Here is a 26,419-nt window from a genome sequence, read left to right as displayed (position 1 = left end):
TGCTGCCCCTTATCCTTCTCAATGGGAATAATTGTGGGTTTGGAAGGTGATGTCTAAGGAGCCTTGGCAAATTTCTGCAGTGTGTCCTGTAAATGGCACACAATGTTGCAACTGAACAGTGACGTGAATGTAATGATGGATGTGATTACAGTTAAGAAGCCTGCTTTGTCTGACGGCATCAAGCTTCTAAGTGTTTTTGGAACTGCATTGTCTGATCAAATTACAGTCTTAATTGTGCCTTGTAAATGGTGGACAGGCTTCCTAGGATCAGGAGGTGAATTGCTCACTGTATGATTCATAGCCTCAGGCCTACTCCAAAAAATAGTGGAAATCACAGCGGGTCAGGCAGTATCTGTGGAGAGACAGTGAGCTAACATTTCGAATCTAGATGACTCTTCATCAGTGCTGATGTGAAGTATGCACGAGGCACCATTTATGCAATAGTGGGGATGGAGTGCTGGGAGAGAAAGGGTGCTGATAATTCAGATTAAGTGATTGGAATGTGAGAATGGCAGAACAATAGTGTGTCTAACTGCCAGACTGGAAAGAACAGATGGTCCCACTGGAAGGCAGGAAAGCGAGAGGGTGTATGGTGACAGAGGATGCAATAAGTAAAGCTAAAAGAAAGTGAAGAAATGGGTTTACAGTCTGAAGTTGGTGAACTCAATATTAAGTCCAGAAGGCTGTAAAGTGCCTAGCCTGAAGATGAGATGTTCCTCCAGTTTGCACTGTGATTTGCTGGAGCATTGCAGAATGCTGAGAACAGACAAATGGGTATGTGAGCAGGACACTGTTAAAATTACCAGCTACAGGAAATTCAGGGTCAGGCTTGCACACAGACCAGAGGTGCTCCGCAAAGTGGTCACCAGTCTGTATTTGATTTCTCAATGTACAATAGGCCACATTGGGTGCAGTGAATGCAATAGACCAGATTGGAGGAGATGCAGGTGAAATGTTGCTTCACCTAGAAAGACTATTTAAGCCCTTGGATGGTGACCTTCTGGACTTAATTTTGGGTTAAACAACTTCAGATTGTGAACCTATTTCTTCCCTTTCTTGTTGCATTCTCTGTTGCTTCTCTCCCCTCCCCTCACTCCAATGGGGCATTTGTTCTTTCTAGTTTAGCAGAGAGACACATCAAGAGACACATCACTGTTCTGAAATTCTCACATTCAGATCACTTAATCCACAATATCAGCACCCTTAGCCCCACCACTCCACTCCCCCACTACTGCATAAATGCTGTCCCCTCCAAGTTTCACATCCGTTCTGATGAAGAGTCATTTAGACTTGAAATGTTAGCATGCTCCCTCTCCACAGATGCTGCTTGACTCGCTGTGATTTCCAGCATATGTTGTTTTCAGTGCAGATTGCTGCAGATGCCGCAATGTACTCCTAGTTATATGGTTAATCCAGTTCAGTTTCTGGTCGGTAGCAGCCCCCAGGATATTAATGGGGTGCGGGGTCGATTACCAGCAGTAGTAATACCATTGAGAGTCAATTAGTGATGGCTAGATTCTCTCTTGTTGAAATCAAAATCCATAAAGAAACCGGTGGCAACATTTGACACTGAGAGCACTTAGGAACATTAAAAAATTGAACGTCCAAGGCAGAGGTACAATGTGTATTTTGAGATAATGGTTGATAGAACTTGTCTCAAGTCCAAGTTGAGCTCTGAGGTCACCAGATACTGAGGATATTGGCAGGGCATGTAGACATCACTCATCGCTGGCTAGGACAACATTTATTTCCCACTTTTAATCATTCTGAAGAAGGTGGAGCTCAACAGATTTATCCATGCCAGGATCAGTGCTGGAATGAGGTCAGGAGCTGGTTGCTCTTGCAAACTCCAAACTAAATATCAGTGTATATATATATAATATGTAGCTTATCAGCACTGCCAATGACCCCTTGCATCTCTTTGCTGAGGACTGGAATTAAACTAATAAAGCTGCAGTTGCCTAGGTTGCATTTGTCCTGCTTTTTGTCAACAAGATACACTTGGTAATTTTCCAGATTGTCAGATAAACGCTGGTGTTGTAGCTACTCCGGAAAGTTTAGCTACGGTTGTCTCCAGTTCTAGAGCAAAGTTTTCAGTGTTAGTGCCAGAACATTCTTCCAGGGATGCAGAAATCACAAAATAAACCTATCAATCAGATAAGTATTAAATAATTTAAATACTTACCTGATTATTTTCCAATATAGGAACTCATTTGGGAGATCAGTAGAATGCAGGGAATGCTTTGAAGCATGCAAAAACCTCTTGTCACAGTTGGGAAGTGCAGGAGAAATAGCTGTGAAAGAGGGAAAACATCAGTTACAGCCACAACACACGTGTTAACCTCCCAGTGCAATGGCAATGTGCTGTGCGGAAGAATAGCCATTATTGCAGAATAATTATCATAGAATACCAAAAGTGTGGAAACAGGCCATTCAGCCCATCTAGTCAGCACCACCCCTCTGAAGAGTGACTTAATTAAAGAGTGCAGCACCACTTGTGTATATATTGAGGATTTCATTAATGATCTCGACCAGATAGTGAGAAAATGAGACCATACTGATTTAAAATCAGAATTCATAAGAGACCCTATCATAAACAGTACTGATGAGTTTCTGTGAAGTGTGTTAGTTGAAAGGAAACCTAACTCTAGAGAAAGCCAGCCATATTGTGAGTGAAACTGAGATCCTCAGACAAAGCAGATCACTACAAAGAGAATAAAATAAACCTTATCTCAAGAGATATAAACATTCTGTCACCAGAGAGTGTTTGCAGAGGATGATTTGAATGTCTCCTTAATGATTATAAATCAGACTGGCCAGCAAATCTATCGTGACTGCCGTCTTGGAGTGATGGCCACTCTGGGATTACAGATAGTTCTGGATGCCATTTCCTGTGCCATTTCCACTTTGATTGGGACAACACATCCATCCTAGGACAAGCCAAACGGAGACATGCACAAGAATTCCTAGAAGCATGGCATTCCAACCGGAACTCCATCAACAAACACTTTGATTTGGAGCCAATCTACCATCCCCTGAGAAAAAGAACAGGAAATGACATCACCAACACAGGAAATGGCATCACCAACCCAAGGAAACCTAACCAGATAAATAGAAAGCGGGACATAACACCAGCGCTTTGTTGGAGGCTCACTGATGATGTTACCTAGAATGGTGACGAAATGTCTGAAAACTAACCTTCCAGCTTAGCGAGCAAACTCACATCCAGAACCTCAACCTGAGCTACAAATCTTCTCAAAACTCGCTATTACAGATAGTCCTACTGTGCCCAGGAATGCAGGTAAGTCAGGTGTTGGAGGTCTTGGTGAACAGGTTAGGTGGGAAGAGGATATGGGTTTAAGAATTCAGGAGAAGGGTTAAAGTGGGAGGTGACTTGGACAAGAAGGTACCTGTAATGATCATGGCACCGTGCAACATTTGTTTCCTTCAGATTTATGTCAGTGGCCTGCCTGTTTATCTAAAGATGCCAGGCTCCCTGAATGCTGTGGGCCTCCACCCAAAGCAGATAAGCTACCAAAAGCAGTGGGATGTTGGCATTAAATGGTATTTAATTGGCCACTTAGGGACCTCAGTAATTTCAAGCACAGGTAGGCCATTCAGTGTTTACCTTGCCACCTCCATTGCAACCCCTGTTTGAAACACTTCAGAGTGGATAGGTGTGTTAGATGAGTATGATAAAGCCACACACTGGAATTTGTCTGCCCCTGCCTTCAAGCCCACTGTGGGAAGCATAATTTCCATGATGATTTGTTTAGTAATTGTAAGTAAAATGGACTGTTAATACCATGTTTCTAAATATAGAAATTTCAAAATTTACTACAACAAGCCCAGATTTATGATTTATCAAAGAATTTCCTTTATAATTCATAAATAGTTTGAACTGAAATATTGTATAAGGTCTGTTGTTATCATATTCACATCAGAGGGTCACAGAGTTAGATATTACACAGGCTGGCAGTTGTTGTGGGTGGTATACACATTTTGCAATACCATTGGTTAAAAAAATCTGGTTATCATTACAACGTGTTCTTCACAGAAGACAAGAAGTTGAAGCTTTTCATCTTGCACTCGTCACACTAGGATGCAAGAAACACATATGAAAGCCATTAGATCTTTATAGTGATGTGTAACATTCCCTGAACAGGTCGATGACTTAAAATCGAAACACAACCAATGGAAATAGTCAAAGGACAGGATTCCACATTTTAAGATACTTAATCTAAAACACAAACTAAAATCACCATAAAAAGAAACACTACTTAACAAGTAACTAAGAAACAAACTAAAGAAAAGCTAACCAAAATATTCTTTATGATATGTTTTTACTGTACACCACACTTTCAGCAGATAATAATGCTCAGAGACGACAATCCAAGTTCTTTTTAACTTTCACCAGGACCCTGTACCAGGTTAAGGCTTCCAATGGCTTTCAGAAGTCATTCCTCTTCTTCTGATCATCCCCAAACCAATTTACACGAATAAGGCCACTTTGGCAACTCCTTCTTCGTTTAATTCTTTGATTTTCTTGGGAACTCTTTTCTTTGAACACAGAATCAGTCTTCCCACTATCCTGCTTCATGTCAGACACAAAAAATGATTGTTTTCTCTGCTCTTCACAGGAACAGCTGTTTCTGTCTCCCTCTCTGTGGCTGGAATTGACAAGAAAAACTGAAAACTGTAATGCTGGAAATCAGGATCAAAAACAGAAGTTGCTGGCAAAGCTCAGCAGGTCTGGCAGCATTAGTGTAGACAAAGTCAGAGTTAATGTTTCAGGCCTAGCGACCCTTCCTCAGAATTGATTATTGACAGTATTGGTCTTGCCTGTTGACCAGGGAGCCAAGGAAGGATTGCACGATCCTCTGGCAATCAGGCAGTTCTGGAGACACTGATATGCTTTCTTCAAGAATTAGTTACCCAAGTGTAGAGGTATTGCTGATCAGGAGCTGCAGTTAATCAGAAGACTGCAGTTCCTACCCTCAGCTCCCGAATTCAGCAGGAGGACTTGGTTGGCTGAAGGGCAGCTCTGAAGTTCAAGGATCCAGGAATAAAATATGTGATTAGTGAGGTACGGGTGGTATGGGGCTCGTGCTTTCCAGGAACTCCTCATTGGGAGAAGAGGGGCTGCGTGGGTATTGGAAGCAAGGGGCAGGGTTGTGATTCTCAGGACCCAGTGACTGATGTTCAGTCTCAATGTCAGTCACTAACTGCATTTGGTTAAGTGTTCCCACAAAATAGTCCCAACATCTCCAATCTAATTTCATAAGAGTAGTCCCCCATATCGCGAATCAGGGGTAGTTATCGTTGTATCAAGTGTTCGGCTCTGAAAGAGTTAATGCTGAGGACTGCACTAAGAGCTGTCCAGTATGATGATGTAATATTGTTCTGATCCCAGCTGATTGTCAAGTCAGATCCCAGAGTGACTTAACAAAGCATAACATTCAATTTTGCAGTTTGGTTCCTATCATGGTTAGTCAATGAACATATTCACATAAAGCTTCCAGTGTTCTTTTGTTAAAGAACAGAATTTTATCACACAGAATAAAGAAAAGAGCTGTATACATATAAACCAGTAGAAAGATCTTAAAATAATAAGCAAAATGAAAGATTCCTCTTAGTTTCTGAATCCCAGTGTAAGAACATTCATGTCTTAAACTCTTTATCTTCTTACTTAATCGGCTCTTCCCAGCCATGATGGCCCTTTTTGGGTCAGATGTCATGAACGTTTCTCCATTAACTCCCATAGATAAACACTTTTAAGATTTCACAAATTAAACTTCTGCTGATATAAATCTGATCTTCAAAACTGCAACATGATTCTGAACTGAACTCATTATCAGTAAACACTACTCTGTTTTTCTGTTGTTGTAAAAGTTCAACTTTGTCATACTTCATCATTTCACAACAGAGGTAGTTTTCTATGTACTGGAACCACATTCTTTTCTGAAAATGATGTCTGTAGTTCACTACTCCAAATGACTTTCTGACCTCTTTCAAAAATATGTTATTTTTATAGAGCTCAAGCTGCAAATCTACCTTACCTCTATTTTAAAATGCAAATTCTTGAATGAAGATACCTTATTAGAGACATTTATCAAAATATGGACTTAGGTGGGAGAACTGCTTTGGATCTCAAAGGAAAGTTTATTTTTATTCATTCAGGTGATGTGGGTTTTGCTGTCTGGGCCAACATATTTAGCCCCTAAGTAGTTGTTCTCGGGAAGGTGGAGATGAGCTACCTTCTTGAACCGCTGCAGTCACAGTGCAGTGACAATGGACGAATGGTGATATATTTCTAAGTCTGGATGATGAGTAGCTTGGAGTGGAACATACAGGTGATGTTCCTATATATATGTTGCTTTTGTCCTTCTTGGTGGCAGCAGTCATGGGTTTGGAAAGTGCTATTAACAAAATATGGTGAATATCTGTAGTGCATCTGGAAGATGGTACACACTGTTGCCACTGTGCATGGCAGGTGGAAGAATGAATGTCTGAGGAGTGGCACCATTTGAGAGGCTGTTTTGGAGGTGCACCCATCCAGGGAGCATTCCATCACATTCCTGCTGTCTGACTTATAGTTGGTATACAAGGTTTGGAAACACAGGAAGTGAGGTGCTCACTGCAGGATTCTTAGCCACTGACCTGCTCTTGAGCCATTATATATTTAGCTGGCTAATCTCATTCAGTTTCTGGTGAACCTGGTAACCCCAAGGATATTAACTTGGAGGTACAGTGCATGTAATGCCTTTGGATATCAAGGGAGATGGTTGAATTCTTGCCTGTTGGAGAAGGTAATAGCCTGGCACATAACTGGTACAAATATTATTTGCATCTCATCGTCCTAGACTTGGATATAGTTCAGTTCTTGTTGCTTTATAGTTGGACTGCTTCAGTATCAGACAAGTTGTAAATGGTGTTGAACATTGTCTAATCATCAGCAAACATCTCTACTTCTGACCCAGTGCTGGAAGGACATGAAGATAGTTGTGCCTCAGAAATTCAACTGAGGATCTCCTGCAGAAATATTCTGGAGCTGAGATAACTGGTTTCCAAAAATCACAACCATCGTCCTTTTTGTGTCAGGTATGACACCAAGGAGTGGAGAATTTTCCCTTGGTTTCCCATTGCCACAATCAGTCAAGTATAATCTTGATGTCAAGGGCAGTCACTTTTATCTACTGTCTGGTGTTCAGCCCTTTTGCTCATTATTGAATGAAGATGATGATTAGTTCAAGAGCTTAGTGACTCTGGCAAAAAACAAACTAAACATCAGGGAGCAGTTATTGCTATGCAAGTGCTGCTTGATGATTCTGTTGATGACATGTTTTATCACTTTACCGATGATCGAGAGCAGATTGATTGGATGGTAACTGACTGGGTTGGTTATAGCTTACCTTTTTTATGTTCTGGATATATCAGCATAATTTTCCACATCCAGGCAGATGCCATCATTCAAAATTGGATATTGCAGGAGTGTAGAGCTTAGACCTGATCCATTAGTTGGGAATCACTTTACCTGTCAATCAATTGCTGCTTACGTTGCTTGGAACTCAAGTAGTCTTGTGTTGTAGCTTCAATAGGTTGACACCTCATTACATGTCTCAGGGCTTGTTCCAAACCTGAGAGGTGTCCCCACAGACTAGTCAAGCAACTGACTGACATTGACTGTGAAATAGGATTTCATGAATGTGACCATGTCCCAGACACCACCATCACCATCTCAGATTTTTGTTTTTGCCTAGTCACAGGAGACAGCCGTTGTTGTTTACGACAGCATTTATTGTGCATCCTAATTGCCCAGGGAGCAGTTAAGAGTCAACCAAATAAATGCAAAGCACCGTGGATGTGGGAAACTGGAATAAAAAAACACAGGAAGTGGTAGAGAAACAAAGCAGAAAGAACAAATTAATGGTTTCAAGTCCTAACTCACAATTTGAAATAATAGTCATACCTAGAGTTGAAATTTTATCTCTGTTCCTCTCCCCACAAGTGCTGCCAAACCTGTCGCATTTCTCTGAACTTTCTGTCTTCATTTAAGAACAAATTATCCACATTGTTGTGGATCTGGAGCTATATGTCAGCCAGACCAGCTAATGATGGCAGATTTCCTTCTCTAAAGGATGGTAACGAACCAAATGCATTTTAATGAGAATCAAACAGTTGCCATTGCGCTACCTTTTTTTATATTCCACACTGTTATTGAATTCACATTTCACCATCTGCCATGTTGGGTTTTGGATATATGTCTTCATAACATTATCCCTTGAATCCTGATTGGTCCATTGAAATTGTTATGCGATAACCTCACACTGACATGACTGATAGCCTTCTGTCTAAGCTGTAATATTGCATGCAAGGTGACTGGAGGTTTGACTTCTAGTTTTGGAAGTCACTGCTGCACTGGGGCCTCAGAGGCCTGTGCAGCAGCTATGAAAATTAGAGGGAACGTTGATGTTAGATCAAATAGAGATGGCAGTACTATGGTATATAGTAGGGAGGGAGTTGCCCTGGGAGTTCTTGAAATTAACTCTGCACCCAATGGTGTCTCAAGGAATGAGCTCAAGCAGAACCCAAAATTGGCATCAATGAACATATTATTGTTGAGCAAGTGATGCTTGATTGCACTATCTATAATACCTCCTATTACTTTGCTGATGATTGAGAATAGACTGATGGGTCAGTAGTTGGCCAAATTGGATATGTTTTTGTTTTGTGAACAAGACATGCCTGGGTGATTTTCTACATTGCCTGCTCCGTAACAATATTATGACAGTATTAGAACCACGTGATAGGGTGCAACTAGCTCTGGAGCAAATTTTTTCAGTATTATTGCCAGAAAGTTGTCAGGGCTAATAGCCTTGGATTATCAGTGATAATGGGAACTGCAAATGCTGCAGAGTCCAAGATAATAAAATGTGAGGCTGGATGAACACAGCAGGCCCAGCACCATCTCAGGAGCACAAAAACTGACGTTTCGGGCCTAGACCCTTCATCAATAGCCTTGGATTATCCCCAGGTTCCAGCCATTTCTTGGTATCATAATGAATGAATTGAATTAGTTGATCCTGGAGACCTCAGAGAGGCTGAGATGGATCATCCACCTGACACTTCTGGCTGAAGATGAATGCAAGCTGCTCCCCTTTCATTAGGAATGAGGATATTTATGTGGCCATCTTCTCCTGTTAGATCTTTCATTGTCTATCACCATCAAGTACATCTCAAGGCAGGACAGCAGCATTTAATACCTGCATATTGGTTGCTTAGTTCTGTTTCTGGCATGCTGTTTCTGATGTTGGGAATCTGTGCTGCATCTTCACCAGCTGACAGCTCATTTTTACATATACCTGTGGCTGCTCATGGTATTCAACATGAAGGTGAACTGATTCATCAGCTGAGGGTGTGGCAGTGGGGTCAGGAGAGGGGATGATGGGATACATTGCAAGAGGTTTTCTTGTCCATGCCCTGCAGCAATTGCATTAAATTCCTGCATTGGCTGAGGTTACCATCAAGGACTCACTTCAACCTCTTCACTCACCTGAGGTGTGGTGACCTTCAGTTAAAGAACCACCCAGTCACCTCTCTCTGAGGGAGCAACCCTATGGTCCTCTGAGACTGCGACAACTTTATCTTACCTTTACCTTTCATCAACACCTTCCAAATCTGCAACTACGGTGACTCAGACAAGAGCAGCAAATACATGAAAACACCACCTCTTGAAAGTTTCCTTCCAAGCCACACACTGTCCTGACTTAGAACTATATGACTGTTTCTTCACTATTGCTGGATCAAAATCCTGGAATTCCCTCACTTATGGCACTGTGGATGTGCTTACTACAGATTACTGCAATGATTCGGGAAGACAAGTCACCACCACTTTCTCAAAAGGCATTATGGGTGGGAAGTAAATCTTCACCTAGCCAGCAATGTGCATATCCTGTTAATGAATAAAACAAAGGTTATGACAAATCTTAGCCGAAGAAGTTTGAAACATATTTTTCATTAGTTCACAAGTTTTTAAAAAAAATTGTTATGCTTTTTGCCCTGTAAAGTTCCATTTTTTTTGAGTGAAAACGGTGATGTGATGATGCATCACAAAATAGTGGTGGTTAACAATTCACACAAGACATCTCCTCCCAATCATAAGCTGATGACCAATTTGTGCATTACAGAATCTTATGACTCCATTGGGAGTGGAATAGCAGGTAGGAGCTCTATAAAAAAAAATGGAATTGCAGGGGCAACCCAAACCCTTGCCTTCCCAACAGTGATAGTACATTCGCCAACCATCTTGCATGGTTCACAACATAGCCTTCCCAGACTTGGTCATCCACTTACCTCGTTGGCCTTGGCAAAAGATATTCATTTGCATTGTGATTCAGTTCTACCATTTCCCATTATTGGGGTACAGCCTTCAGCCACAACATTGGCCATTTCTGACATTGGCATTGCTAGGAGTAGAGAGCTTCTGGCTATCTAGTGGTTTGGCAGAGCTGAGTCGTGCTCCGGATGGATGTGGAGGTCTATGTTTGTAAAAACAGCTTGAAGCGAAATTTGGTTTAGGCCCCATTTCTCAGCTGCATAAATTCTCGCCATCGTTAGTTATCTGCAAAATCCTGGCTACAATTTTTTGATTTTATTTTGAGTCTTACTATTTTGTTTCTAACACATCATCTCCTTTGCACTAATTGTGATTGCTATTGTGCTATATTGTATGACCATATTAATGCAAGACTTTTTGTCGCTGTTCTTTTACCTAGAGGCGGCTAGCTTGCAGTTGAAGTTAATTTGTAGTAAATGAGCTATTGAGTGTTTCAGGATTTGGAGACAGAATTTGAAGACAATGAATGATTGTAATTTGAGCTTAAATTCAGTTCTCCCCTCAAAACACACATTTTACAGATCCTGAAATTTTAATCTGGGTATTTGAGGAGTTGAATCTATTATGTTACAAGAGAAGCTGCGACAGAGCTATAGCATCTTCTTTAGGATGATCTACAGATATCTTTAGCACCAGAAGCAGCTAATCTTAGCTCTGAACATGCCCACTACATTAAGCCTTTCTACCACCTTCCAAGATTTGGATAAATACTTGAAGTGGAAAAAGTTTGCACAACTGTGAGAAAAGAATAGATGAGTGGGTGCTTGAAGAAGTGGAGAGATAAAGAGTTACAACTCAAAAGGGTTACAGGAGCAGAGAGCTCTGGATGAATATTTGTATAGAACATTACTGGTGGCAGGACCAATTAATAAAGCATACAATATCCAGGCTTGATTAATGGGGAATAGGGCACAAGAGCAAAAAAGGTTATCCTGAACATAAATAGGACACTGGTTTAGAATCCACTGAAGCATTATGTCCAGTTCTCGATGAAAGAAAGGATGTGAGGGTATTTGAGACAGTGCAGAAAAGGTCTATGAAAATGGCTCCACAGATGAAGAATTTGAGTTACAATGATAGATTGGAGAAGGTGGCACTGTCCTTCTTGGAGAAGAAATGGTTTTGAGGAAATTGAGCATAAGTACTCACAATCATGAGGGGTCTTGACAGAGTAAATAGGGAGAAAATGTTCCGAATCATGGAAGGATTGAGAATGAGGAGGCACAGATTTAAAAAAGACTAAAAGAAGAATCAAAACTGAGATGAGGAAAGACTCTTTCATACAGTGAATTGTTGGAATTAAATGCATTGAGAATGTGGTTTTAATCAAGGCATTCAAAAGGGAATTAGGTGGTTACTTGAAAAGGAACACTATAAACAACAGTTATGGGAGAAGCAGAAGGATACTGAGAGAGATGCTCTTTTGGAGCGCTAACACTTGCATGATGGGGCAAATGGCCCTGTTCTGCACTGCAGTAATTGTGTGAATTCTTTCAAAGAGCCAGCACAGACACATGAGCTGCATAGTTTCCTTCTGTATGGCATCATTTTATGCTTTTATGATGCAATAAAGTCCTTGCATGGGGTTTGAGCATTTTTGCAGTTATGTAGTACCTTTTAAACAGGAAAATATTCCATCCACAATCTTCCAATGGTAAATGAATCAAACATGTGGCAGGCGCTATATTTGGAAGGGTCAGCAGATTCCCTGAAAGGTACTATTTACTGAACGGGACAAAGAATACCTAAAATATTCCATTCATTCCCAATATTAAAAGTCAATGCTTGCAATCATGAATTTACTCATATTTCACAATAGGTATGCTTACTAAATTTAAGATTTTCCAATGAAGCACAGCCTTGGAGTACAGCAAAGGTTTTGTTTCATAGCATTTTATTACTGAATACAGCAGCTTGTCTCTGCATGGTGTTCTCTTGCATAGTCTGCCAGCTTGCAAAAAAAACTGGCAAAATTGATTTTGAAGCTTGCTGTAGCAATTATTTGGTCTCATTGCTTTCAGAGCAAATGTTTGCACTGTTATTCAATAGCACAGAATTGCCACCAGTTGCTCTGTATTCGTCCATTTAAATCATGATGTCTTCGTCATGATTTTGACTAATGTATTTGATTGAATGCCACATGTTTTCTGAACATGGAAGAATAGTGTATTATTGCTTTCTTGACATATTGATTACTATTTCTGCCTATTGTGATTTGCACTGAAATTAGTAAAGAAAGAATACTATGGACCACGTAATCTGAATGTTATTTACCTTCTAGTCCAACTACAGAAAATGCCTGGGCATTTGCACAGCCAAATGCCATGCAAGCAATAGGAGTTATGGTATTTGGTAAGTCGTAAATATTTGCCATACATCCATTTATTGATTCTGTTACCTTTTCCCATAATTTCTATACTTTGCCAGTGAAAGTATTTGCATTTGAAACATCCAGATTAGATTTGCCTAGACATATTAAAATCATGAGGGTAAAGAAATTCATCATCCCATACATTACTTGTCTAATATAGTAAATAAGTTTCTGACTGCTGCTCCACTACTGAATGGAAGGTGCTTCATTGTGAAAGAGCTTCTCCATGATCCAGGAACACAGTGGGGGGATAAAAAAAATCTGGAAAAGAGGATGTGACAACATATAAGAGAGAAGGCAAGAGAAGGAAGGAGTAGTTCAAAGTTGTCAACTGTGTCCAAAGCCCCCACATTTAAGCACTTTCTATGATGATAATATTTGCAGATATATGGACAAGAACAACTCATCCATCAAAAAGAGTGGTTCAGATATTTTGAAGATGAGTGTCTCATGCAGTCCATACCGAATCACCTACACCATTAAAGAAACACATTTAATTGACCCTTCTATTTCGGATATTAGGGCAGCACGGTGGCTCAGTGGTTAGCACTGCAGCCTCACAGCACCAGGGACCCAGGTTAAATTCCAGCCTCGGGTGACTGTCTGTGTGGAGTTTGCACATTCTCTCCGTGTCTGCATCAGTTTCCTCCAGGTGCTCTGGTTTCCTCCCACAGTCCAAAAATGTGCAGGCTAAGTAGATTGGCCTTGTAAAATTGCCCATAGTGTTGAGGGATGTTTAGATTAGGTGGTTTATTTGGGGATGGGTCTGGGTGGGATGCTCTGAGAGTCATTGTGGACTTGTTGGGCCAAAGGGCCTGTTTCCACACTGTAGGGGTTCTATGAATACATAATTTCAATGCACATCCTGAAGTATTTAAGCATGATGCATTGTCAATCAAATAAAAAACCTATCACTTAACCTGGACCTCAAAGCATCATCAGACTGGAACAACTGAAGATGAAAATAACGGACTATTGATTAATTTCAAAAGTAAGTTAATTATTTTCCTTAAATAGTTGGAGGATATAGTCCACCAGTGTCATAAGTAAGCTCAGTAGGAAACTGTACAGTTCCTTGTTATATACAGCAAGGAGAATAGAAATTTTGGTTAGGTTTTGTAACACCCCCCACATCCCACTCCCCAGCCCTTTTCCCATTGGCTGTTAATGAGGTAGTTGAACTTTTATGCAATCCAGATGCTTTCATTGTTACAACAGTCTGATTACCAGCTTTTTCAAATTCAATTTTCTAAAGTTATTATGGTCAGACCAGAACATACAGGACAGAAATTTCCATTTCCTACTGGGTTTAAACAGCAATTTACGAATCTCACTTAAGGAGTGGTGACTATCTTATTTCCTTGCATTTTCATTTCCTTAAATGAAGCTCACAGTGATCTCTCCTTCCCTGAGAAACTAGATGGCGCCAGTGTCTAACATGAAAGTCAAACTTGGCAACAGCTTTTCTGGACACTCAGACAACTCTGTCTCCTCTGCAACATCCTTCCATGCTCCATGGACTGCATCTTCCTCCATCCTTCATCCATGCATGTAGGAATCATAAAACCACCAGCCGTAGCAAATCATGATGGATGGTTTCTGGCCAATTCATATATCACTTCAGATGTTCACTTTAGAACACTTTGACTTGCCATACTTCTACAAGTCTCCTTTGGCTACACAGGAAACATCTTATAGTTCTTAGCTTACTTTCTTAGTGTTTACTCACTTTACATTTAGTTAGATTTAATACTTCCCCTAATATTTTATGGTCTGACTATGTTTCCTGTTTTATTTTTATGCCAAACTGGGATGAATAACTTTTGAAGTTTATCCATTGCTTACCCACCATCATCCTTTTAAATAATGATCCCTAATTTACCATAGCTAGCTTGTGCCTCATTCCATTAGAATTTCCTCTATTAAATTCAGGACCCTAGTCTCAAACAACTACGTCACTCTCCATCTTAATGAAGAACTCAGTCCAATTATGGTCACTCACCCTTAAGGCCACATGCACAACCAGACTGTAAATTATTTCCTTCCTCATTACATAATACCTAGTCAAGGATGGTTTTATTTCTAGTTGGTTCCTCAACGTATTGATTCCTAAAATGATCCCATGTGCACTCCAAGTATTCCTCCTCTACAGTTTTGCTACTGATTTGAGGTGCCCAATTGAAATGGAAACTGAAGTTACCCATAATTTACAGCTGTACCTTTACCACAGATATTTCTAATTTCTGTTTTTATGCCTGTCTTGTATTACTTCAGAAGTTTGGCAGTTTATATAGAACAGGTGCTATTGTTTCCTGCCCCTTGGTGTTTCTAAGCTGAACCCACACAGATTTCATTTCACCATATCCTTCTTTATAACTGCATTAATTACCTCTTTAATCAACAGTGCTATCCCACCTCCTTTTCCTTTTTGCTTATCCTTTCTAAAAACGGAAAACCACTGGAGATTCAGTTCACATTCCTGGTCATGCTGCAGCTACATCTATGTTTTATCCAATATATTAAAGCTGTTTAGGTCCATTTGCACAGCTAATTTATCCATTTTATGTGAATGCTCTGTGCATTAATGCATAAGGCCTTATGGCTTGTCATTTTAACATTCTTTATCCCATTTACTGTGGCCCTATTTAATTTAGTCCTTGAATTCTCAGCCTATCACCTTTAAACCAAAAGGCCACAAGTTTTGGAGCAGAATGAGGTTATTTTTTAGCCCATCAAGTCTGCTCCACTATTCGATCATGATTGATATGTTTCTCAAACTAATTCTCTTGCTTTCTTCCTGAAACCCTTCATCCTCTTACTAATCAAGAACCGATCTACCCATGACTTAAATATATTCAATGATTTGGCCACCCCGCCCTCTGACAAAGAAATTCCTCCTCATCTCAATTCTGAGGGTTGTCCCTTCACTCTGAGGCTGTGCCTTAGGTCCGAGTCTCTTTGACGAGTGGAAATATCTCCATGTTCACTCTATCCAGGCCTTTCAGTACTCTGTAAGTTCCAATCAGATTCTCCCCTCATCCTTCTAAATTCCACTGAGTACAGACTAAGAGTCCTCAACCACTCCTCATACAACAGCTCTTCATCCCTGAGATGATTCTCGTAAACCTCCTCTTTATCCCCTCCAACACCAAAGCATCCTTCCTTAGATATGGGATTCAAAACTGCTCACAACATTCCAAGTGTGGTCTGACCACAGCCTTATACAGCCTCAGCAGTACGTCTCTGGTATTGTATTCTAGTCTGCTTGAAATGAATATTAACATAACATTTGCCTTCCTAACTACCAACAGAACCTGCATGTTAACCCTAAGAGAATCAGGAAGTAGGGTTGCAAAGTCCCTTTGTGCTTCAGATTTCTGCCTTTTCCCCCATTTAGAAAGTAGCTAACACCCCTATTCTTCCACCCAAAGTGCATTTTCTCATGTTTGCCTTTTGGAAATCCAAATAGATCATGCCCACTGGCTGCCCTTTGTCTAACATGTTCATCACCTCTTCAAAAGAATTCTAATAGATTTGTCAGGCATGACCTCTCCTTGTCAAAGCCCTGCTGACTCTATCCTAGTTTACCATGCCCTTTCAAGTACTCAGAAATCTCATCCTCAATAATAAAGAACAAAGAAATCTACAGCACAGGAGCAGGCCCTTTGGCCCTCCAAGCCTGCGCCGATCAAGATCCTCTGTCTAACCTGTCATCTATTTTCTAACGGTCTGTGTCCATTTGCTCCCTGCCCATCCATGTGCCTGTCCAAATATATCTTAAAAGATGCTAACGTGTCTGCGTCTACCACCTCCGCTGGCAACGCGTTCCAGGCACCCACCACCCTGTGTGTAAAGAACTTTCCTCCTCTCACTTTGAACTCATGACCCCTGGTAATTGAGTCCCCAACTCTGGGGGAAAAAGCTTTTTGCTATCCACCCTGTCTATACCCCTCATGATTTTGTAGACCTCAATAGACTGTAAAATCTTACCAATAACTGAGATCAGGCCAACCGGCCTATAGTGTCCTGTCTCTGTCTCCCTCTCTTCATGAGCAAGGGTCTGGCATTTGCCATTTTTTCAGTCATATGAGTCTCTCCCTGACTCCAGTGATTCCTAAAAGATCACCACTGATGCCTCCTCAATCTCCTCAGTCATATCTCCAGAACTCTGCAGCACAGTCCATCTGATCTGGGTGATATATTCAACTGTAGACCTCTCAGCTTCCCCAGCAGCTTCTCCTTCGTGTTGGCTACTGTACTCTCTTCTGACTCTGTTGAAGTTCTTGTATGCTGTTGTTGTCTTCCATTGTGAACACTGATGCAAAGTATCCAATCAGTTCTATTTCTAGCAAGAACAGGCAGGCACATCAGTATCTAAATGGAATTACATTATGAAAGGGGGAGGTGTAAAGAAACCTGGGTATCCTCATACACCAGTTATTAAATGTAAGTATGCAGGTGCAGCAGGTGATGAAGAAGACAAATGGTATGTTAGTCTTCAGAGTGAGAGAGTTTGAGTGCAGGAGCACTCACTTTGTGAAAATTAAACAGGGCATCGGTAAGATGATACCTGGAGTAGAGTGTGCAGTTTTGGTCTCCCTATGGAAGGAAAGATGTGCTGGCTACTGAGAGTGTGCAAAGCAAGTTTACCAGACTGATTTTTGAGATGGCAGTCCTGACAATATGGGGAGAGACTGGATTAGCTAGAACTATATTCACTGGCATTTGAAGAAAGATGGGGCATCCCAGAGAAACCTGTAAATTCTAAGAGGACCAGACAGCACAGATGCAGGAAAGATATTCTTGAAGTCCAGGGACTCCAAAACTAGGGGTCATAATCTAAGGATTAAGGGATAGACCTTTTGGGACAGGTGAATTGTAATTTCTTCACCAGACAGTGATGGCCTGTAGGATTCTTGGCTGCAGGAAATTCTTAAGGCCAAAATATTGAAGATTTTCAAGAAAGATTTAGATATTGTTTTAGGGGCTAAAGGGCTCAAACAATATGGAGAAAGTAGGAAGAGGGTACTGAGGTAAAGGATCAGCAACGATCATATTGAATGGTGGAGCAGGCTGGAATGTCCCACTCCTACTCGTATAGTCTATGTTTCTGTAGATAATGCTGGATCACTGTTGTGTGAGGGGCATTTGCTATCTTGCAGTGTCTTAAGGTGTGTGTATGGGGTTTAAATATGGCACCAGCTGTGAGCACTTCAGTTGCACAAATCCATAATCTGGACACCAAAGAAACTGGTTGCATGATTAATGAGATGGGGAACAGAAGATTGTGTGAGAAAAATCCACATGGACTATGGTAGTGTGATTACCATTAATCCTACTGAAAAAGAATTACCAAAATATGGGAAAATATATCGCATACAATCTGGGTTGATTGCCTCGTGGCATAACCACAAGTTCACCATACAGAATATCTTCGGGAGAGATGTTAGAGCAAAATTTCAAAGTGGCATTTGAGAAACTTGCTCTTGTTGATATTCCACAAGATATTAAAATAACAATGGAAGTTTCCGTGTCAGTGCAAAATTGTATTTGATTCATTGGACCTAATTGCAATCTTAACAATCCAAGCAGACCACCATGTATATCTTGTTGAATTCTTGAAAATCATTATAGTGCAACAAATATTTTCAGTTGGAACCCTTCTGTGAATTTAACATTTTAATTTCCTTGATTTCTATATGCTCAATGGTAGTAATTTGTTTTCAGAAAATATCTTGTATTGCTTTTATGATATGTTTAATTGCTTTATATTAAGTGTGATGGAAGATTTCTTCCACCAAATCAATAGTCAAATTTAATCAATTCTAATATAGTTGGGGTTTCTCTAACCTTGTTGCCTCTGTCATACTTGTGGCTCTTTAATGGAAGGAATAAAATATTTCTTATTTCATAAGCTACCAAGTAGAATTCATCCTTACAAATGCTAAATGATTTAGAAGATAATCAATAGAAATTCTAAGCTTAAGCAGAGAAAAATTTCCTTAGTTAGTTTGCACCCATCCATGACCAATTCCCAAACATTCAGCCAAAAGCAGTTAAGCTTGTTTTATTTTTTCCCACACTGTCTCTGTAATGTAACATGCTTTGAGTAAATTCCTGCCTGTAAAAAGAGGAAAAGTTAACAGCTTCTTACAAGAGCCTATAAATGATTGTTTGTTAGATCGTAGTAAGAAACAGCATAATATTCATTAACATTTTATTCTGTGCTTACAGCTTTTGTTTGTCATCACAACAGTTTTCTAATTTATGGATCGTTAGAACAGCCTACGATAAACAATTGGTCTCGTATCACTCATGTGTCAGTATTCTTTGCCCTATTAATTAGTATGACATTTGCTGTGTGTGGATACGTAACGTTCACAGGTTATACGCAAGGTAAGGAAGCAATTTAGCTTAAGGAAAAGTTTCTGAGGTAGAGTCTGTCAGAATTTCCTGATCTATTTCCAAAAGTTCACCAGAAAATGGTTAAAAAAAACCTTGGACTAAGAATGTAAAAGGCCATTTACTCCATTTTTCTTGGGTTTCCACCATATTCCAACTAGAGTTGCTGAAGGAGATCTGCAGAAATTACTGATGCAAAAGTTTAAAATGATTTTTTTTTCATTTATGAGTTTGGTTTACTGTTCAGAAATTGATCATTTTTCAGCATTCCATAACTAAATCAACATTTATTTTACTTACCTGTATATACAAATGGAGAAAATAAAAACTGACGGGTTGATAATTTGAAGAGAATAGAGTAAATAAAAGGAATGAGTCAAATGGCTGTGCTGCTGAGTTAAAGAAAGAGGAAGAACTTTCTTTTGAACTTTGGCAACTGTTCTTGGCCCTTAATTACTTACTTTGGAACACATTTTTGAACTCTGTGTGACCAAGACTTCTGATCAAGCCACAGTTAAAGTATTCAGATGGACTTGCGTCAATCAATGTCCTTGATATTGTCACAATTAATATATTTGGTTGAATTTTTCTCAATTTTCCCTATTCTTTGCACACAAAATTGAGGAAAAATGATGACAGATATCAAAGGCAGAAAAAAAATCATATTGTACACTTTTTTGTGGGAATGTGGAATACAGAAGTGTGGGTGTTGTTGACATTGCACAAGAAATTATGTTCTGGCACTATTAGGTGAATGCATGTAGCTCCAAGCATTTCATTGGAAGAAGACTAGAGATGCACATCATTCACATAACAAGAAAGAGAGATGTTCAAGCAAGGCTAAAAGTTTTATCAGAGATAATGGAAACTGCAGATGCTGGAGAATCTGGATGAACACAGCAGGTCAAGCAGCATCTTAGGAGCACAAAAGCTGACATTTTGGGGCTAGACCCTTCATCAGAAAAGGGGGATGGGGAGAGGGTTCTAAAATAAATAGGGAGAGAGGGGGGACGTGGGTCGAAGATGGTTGGAGGAGAAGATAGGTGGAGAGGAGATCCCCTGAGGTTTGTCTGGAGGGAGGAGGGTAACTTCTTCAGGTTAGGCATCCCCGGAAGAGGCTTCACAGGGAGGTTTAAAATTGTATCAGAGATAATGGGAACTGCAGATGCTAGAGAATCTGAGATAACAATGTTGTGTTCATCCAGCTCCACACTTTGATAACAAAGGCTAAAAGTTTATTTTGTTTGACTGAGACAGAGAAGGTGATCTAATGGTGATCTAAGTGAAGGTGATCTAATTCTATGAAATTATATGAGAAGATAGATAATAACTTTCACCAGTCAGTGACACTAATAAGCTCAGAATAGTTGGAAGGAATTAGTTATTCGTTTTTTTTTTTTTTTTTTTTTAATTGTTCCAGTCGTCATCTTTAAGTTAAATGAACACTGAAAATGCCTCTCTTTAAGTGCTCACTCATTTGAAAATAATGAGCTGTCGCAGCCTTCATGCATTTGCAGTAACTAAAAAGGCAACCGTCCTCAAAAGACATTTTCACAAGCAATCACGAAGATCTTTTCAGTGGAAGTTCCGAAAGGACGTTTTGCTGATACCATCATTGAGGTCACTTTGCAGCAGGATAACACAGGAAGGAATGGATAGCGGGCCATAATGAATCATGTGGGATCAGTGGAGACAGATGGCCAGATTGTGACCTCAAACAGAACATCAGTCAGAAAATTGGAGTCAGAACAGGTTTACAGCAGTATTCCATAATAAAAATGTCCATCATTGACAGTGATTACCTCATCACATCCATTAAAAAGGTTTGGCATCATTTCCCCAGTTGGAGCAAAGTGGTCTTCATCCTCCCTGTTGGAAGGGTTATTCTCACTTAAAGCCTTACATATAATAAACTATACTAAAAGACTTCAGCTCTTTTGGTGCAACATTGAACTGTTAACCCTCCAATTATGAGTTGCAAATAGGTTCTTGTATTGTGATGCATCTCATTTTATCCAAAGGAAGCGTCAACTTTTGCATTTATACAAAGGCATAACTTTGAACTTTGATGATGGACCCTCAAACCTTAACTCTTAATGCCTTTGAAAAAAACCTTACCAGATTCAAGTGAAAGGCTATCAAAGGTATTGAGAGTAGCTTCAGCATTGAACAAGGCTTTAAAATTTAGAATCCCCATAAAATCTAGCAAGCTGGTAATTGTCTTCTAGGAGACTGCATATGACGATCAACAGCTGACGTGATATGTTAAATCTTCTGAGACACTCCTGTTCGGACACGTAAAGGAAACTCAACCACTGCCTGCAGACATGATTTTAAGAGGTTTGCTTCCTGTGAATCCTCTGTTGCTCCCTTCTGTGCTGCTCTTTGTTGTGCTACCTTCTGCCTTGCGGATCCAGAGGTCAGTGCACAGGTACTAATGCTGGACATCTTAAGGCGTGATCGGAGAACTAATCAAAGCTGGGATAAGGAACACCCATCCTAATATGATCGTGCATGAAGTAATTCCCAAAGCATATGGCATTAATTCAAAAGTGTAGAAAGTAGCCCATGTGGATGAAAATTTTCCAAAGAACAGATAAGAAAGCGGCAGTATCATGTAATTATCTTTCCCCAGGGTAGGTTTAGTCCTCTTAGTCACTATTGTGTGCTCATTTTTTTTCATATCAAATTTGATGAAGCCCATAAGTCTATGTGAAAGTGAAAAGTGTGAGCTCGTCATCCTCATTGTCATTTCCCTTACGTTTTTAAAAATGGTCATTTTTTATGTGCTTAGGAGCATCTCTTGTGCATTCTAACATGGCTGTGGAACATGATTACAGACCTGTTTGGCTTTCCACCCTGCAGGCAAGGATAAGTTCACTGATTTTGTTGGGACTGCCAGGCATTTTTAGATTCCCTACCTGTAATCTTTCATGTTCAGAAGAAACAACACTATTTGAGATTTCTCTCTGGGTAGTTCTTAAAGGAAGTACTGATATTGCTCCAATTAACATGTTAATTGGCAACCCACCTCTCCAAACGGACAGCCTCTTTCAGCCTAAAACGCTGGAGTTGAATCCAGAAGTTGGCAGGGTGGAGTCGGCCTCCTGATTCATTGATACTTTTCCCAGTTTATCCAAAATGTTTCTCTGTTCCAAAGCAATAAAATTTTATAGCATTGTGAATCTGTAAGTCATCAGAGAAGTGGCTAACTTGATCTGGAATTGTAAAAAAAAATGCAAAGTGTTGCAAATCTTACACAAAAAAGCATTGATAGATAGAAAATAGGGGTTGGAGTAAGTCTTTCAGCCCTTTAGGCAAGATCTGCCATTCATTGTGATCATGGCTAAACATCCAATTCTATTGCCTTTTCCTGCTTTCCCCACCCCCCCCCCCCCCCGCCCCGACCTACTTTGATCCCTTTACCCTAAGTGCGATATCCAACTACTTCTTGAAATCATACAGTCTTTTGGCTATGACTGCTTTCTGTGGAAAATTCCACAGGTTCACCACTCTCTGGGTTTTAAAAAAAATCCTCCTCATCTCAGTCCTAAATGATTTACCTGTCTCTTTAGACTGTGGCCCCTGGTTCTTGAGTCTGCCACCATTGCGAACAGCATTGCTGCATCTACCCTGTCTTATCTAGTTCAAATGTATTGGGTGTCTTTGAGATCCCCTCTCATTCTTCTGAATTCCTGTGAATATAATCCTAAATAATTCAACCTCTCCTCATACTACAGTTTCGTAATTCCAGGAATCAAACTGGTAAACCTTCCTGAGACTCCCACAACAGCCGTAAAATCTTTACTCAGATAAGGAGTCAAAAACTGCACACAATACTGCACGTGTGGTCTCACCAAAGTTCTGCACGTTTGCAGCAAGACATCCCTGTTTCTGTACTTGAATCCTCTCGCTCTGAAGGCAAACATACCACTTGCCTTCTTGACTTCCTGTTGTACCTGCATGCTTACTTGCATTGTCTGATGCATGAGGATACTAAAATCCCTTTGCACCTTCCACTTTTCCAATCAACTGTCATTTTGATAATCATCTGCCTCTCTGGTTTTGCTACCAAAGTGCATAACCTCGCATTATCCACATCATAGTGCACCAGCCATATATTTGGCAACTTATTTAACTTGTCACACTGAAACTTCAATGCATCCTCCCATCCAGCTTTGTGTCATCTGCAAGCATGGAGATATGACATGTAGTTTGCTCATCAATATCATTAATATACATTGTGAATACCTGGGATCCACGTACTGACCCCTGCCAGTAGTTAGAAACCTGCCACTCAGAAAAAGATCCGTTCATTCCGACTCTCTTCTGTCAACCACTTTTCTATCCATCTCATTGCACTTTATTGTGTAAAATTAAACTCTTCTGTGGGATAATAAAGTGTGGAGCTGGATGAACACAGCAGGCCAAGCAGCATCTCAGGAGCACAAAAACTGACGTTTCTGGCCCTGACCCTTCATCGGAGAGGGGGATGGGGAGAGGGTTCTGGAATAAATAGGGAGAGAGGGGGAGGCGGACCGAAGATGGATAGATGAGAAGATAGGTGGAGAGGAGAGTATAGGTGGGGAGGGGATCGGTCAGTCCAGGGAGGACGGACAGGTCAAGGAGGCGGGATGAGGTTAGTAGGTAGGAAATGGAGGTGCTGCTTGAGGTGGGAGGAGGAGATAGGTGAGAGGAAGAACAGGTTAGGGAGGCCGGGACGAGCTGGGTCTGCCCTGGCCAACCTGTTGTCTCAGCCTGTTCCTGCCCCACCAAACTATCTCCACCTGTCTGGACTCCATTGTCTCCACCTTTGGCCAGGAACTCCCCACCTATATCTGTGACACCACCCACACCCTCCACCTCCGCCAGAACTTCCAATTCCCTGGTCCCCAACACCTCATTTTCACCATGGACATCCAGTCCCTATGCACCTGCATTCCTCATGCAGATGGCCTCAAGTGCCTCCGCTTCTTCCTGTCCAGCAGGCCCGACCAGTTTCCCCCTCCACCGAGCCGAACTCGTCCTCACCCTCAACAACTTCTCTTTCGATTCATCCCACTTCCTACAGACAAAGCGGGGGCCCATGGGTACCCGCATGGGCCCAAGCTATGCCTGCCTCTTTTGTAGGTTACGTGGAACAGTCCCTCTTCCGCACCTACACTGGCCCCAAACCCCACCTCTTCCTCCATTACATTGATGACTGTATCAGCGCTGCCTCTTGCTCCCAGGAGGAGCTCGAACAGTTCATCCACTTCACCAACACCTTCCACCTCAACCTCAAGTTCACCTGGACCATCTCCAACACATCCCTCACCTTCCTGGACCTCTCAGTCTCCATCTCAGGCAACCAGCTAGAAACCGAAGTCCATTTTAAGCCCACTGACTCCCACAGCTACCTAGAATACACATCCTCCCACCCACCCCCCTGCAAAAATTCCATCCCCTATTCCCAACTCCTTCACCTCCACCGCATCTCCTCCCAGGATGAGGCATTCCACTCCCGCACATCCCAGATGTCCACGTTCTTCAAGGACCGCAACTTTCCCCCCCACCCGCAGTTGTCGGAAACGCCCTTGATCGTGTCTCCCGCATTTCCCGCAACACATCCCTCACACCCCGCCCCTGCAATAACCACCGTAAGAGAATCCCCCTCATCCTCACATTACCACTCCACCAACCTCCGGATACAACGCATCATCCTCTGACACTTCCGCCATCTACAGTCCGTCCCCACCACCCAAGACATTTTGCCTTCCCCACCCCTGTCTGCTTTCCGGAGAGACCACTCTCTCCGTGACTCCTTTGTCCGCTCCACACTCCCCTCCAACCCCACCACACCCGGCACCTTCCCCTGCAACCGCGGGAAGTGCTACACTTGCCCCCACACCACCTCCCTCACCCCCATCCCAAGCCCCAAGATAACTTTCCATATTAAGCAGATGTTCACCTGCACATCTGCCAATGTAGTATACTGTATCCACTGTACCTGGTGTGGCTTCCTCTACATTGGGGAAACCAAGCGGAGGCGTGGGGACCGCTTTGCAGAACACCTCCGCTCGGTTCGCAATAAACAACTGCACCTCCCAGTCGTGAACCATTTTAACTCCCCCTCCCATACCTTAGACAACATGTCCTTCCTGGGCCTCCTGCAGTGCCACAATGATGCCACCCGAAGGTTGCAGGAACAGCAACTCATATTCCGTTTGGGAACCCTGCAGCCCAATGGTATCAATGTGGACTTCACAAGCTTCAAAATCTCTCCCTCCCCCACTGTATCCCAAAACCAGCCCAGCTCGTCCCCGCCTCCCTAACCTGTTCTTCCTCTCACCTATCTCCTCCTCCCACCTCAAGCTGCACCTCCATTTCCCACCTCATCCCACCTCCTTGACTTGTCCGTCCTTCCCGGACTGACCTATCCCCTCCCCACCTCCTCACCTATCTTCTCCTCTATCCATCTTCGGTTCGCCTCCCCCTCTCTCCCTATTTATTTCAGAACCCTCTCCAATGAAGGGTTTAGGCCTGAAACATCAGCTTTTGTGCTCCTGAGATGCTGCTTGGCCTGCTGTGTTCATCCAGCTTCACACTTTGTTTTCTTGGATTCTCCAGCATCTGCAGTTCCCATTATCTCAAACTCTTCTGTGGGACTTCGCTGAAAGCCTTTTGCAAGTCAAAATAAACCGTATCCACTGGCTCCCCCTGACAACTCTACTAGTTAAAGTTATGAAGAATTCATTGGATTTGTCAAGCTTGATTTCCCTTTCGTAAATCCATGCTGCTTCTGTCCAATCCTATTACTATTTTCAAAGTATGAGATAACAAGGTGTGGAGCTGGATGAACACAGCAGACCAAGCAGCATCAGAGGAGCAGGAAAGCTGACGTTTTGGGCCTAGACCCTTCTTTCTGAATCTCAGATTTTCCAGCATCTGCAGTTCGTACTATCTCTGAAACTATTTTCAAAGTGCTGCACTATCAAATCTTTTATAATGGACTCTGGTTTCTTCCCCACTACCAATATCAGGCCAGTTAGTTTATAATTCCCCATTTTCTTTCCACCTCTTTTTTTTTTTTAAACAGAAGGATTACATCAGTTCTCTTCCAAATCATAGGAAGCAGGGGTTGCAGTCTAAAGACAGGGTCTAGGCCATTTAGGACTGAGATGAGGAGAATTTTTTTTTCACCCAGAGAGTGGTGATTCCATCACAGTGTAAATCTCTACCACAGAGAGCATTTGAGACAGACAAATTGA

At 41.5% G+C, this 26,419-nt stretch overlaps 1 protein-coding gene across 2 annotated transcripts in view; it reads left to right on the top strand.

Annotated features, from left to right (window-relative positions):
* Positions 1-26,419, top strand: part of slc38a11 (solute carrier family 38 member 11) — an 85,016-nt gene that overhangs the window by 46,842 nt on the left and 11,755 nt on the right. For both annotated transcript variants that reach the window (XM_059647323.1, XM_059647322.1), the window contains exons 8-9: positions 12,678-12,748; positions 19,002-19,163. In XM_059647323.1, coding sequence (XP_059503306.1) covers positions 12,678-12,748; positions 19,002-19,163 — 233 coding nt within the window. The remainder of the gene's footprint in view (positions 1-12,677; positions 12,749-19,001; positions 19,164-26,419) is intronic.

Source organism: Stegostoma tigrinum, chromosome 7 (assembly GCF_030684315.1).
Source record: "Stegostoma tigrinum isolate sSteTig4 chromosome 7, sSteTig4.hap1, whole genome shotgun sequence".
NCBI lineage: Eukaryota > Metazoa > Chordata > Chondrichthyes > Orectolobiformes > Stegostomatidae > Stegostoma > Stegostoma tigrinum.
Note: the sequence above shows the minus strand (reverse complement) of the source record. Positions and strands in the feature narration are given on the sequence as shown.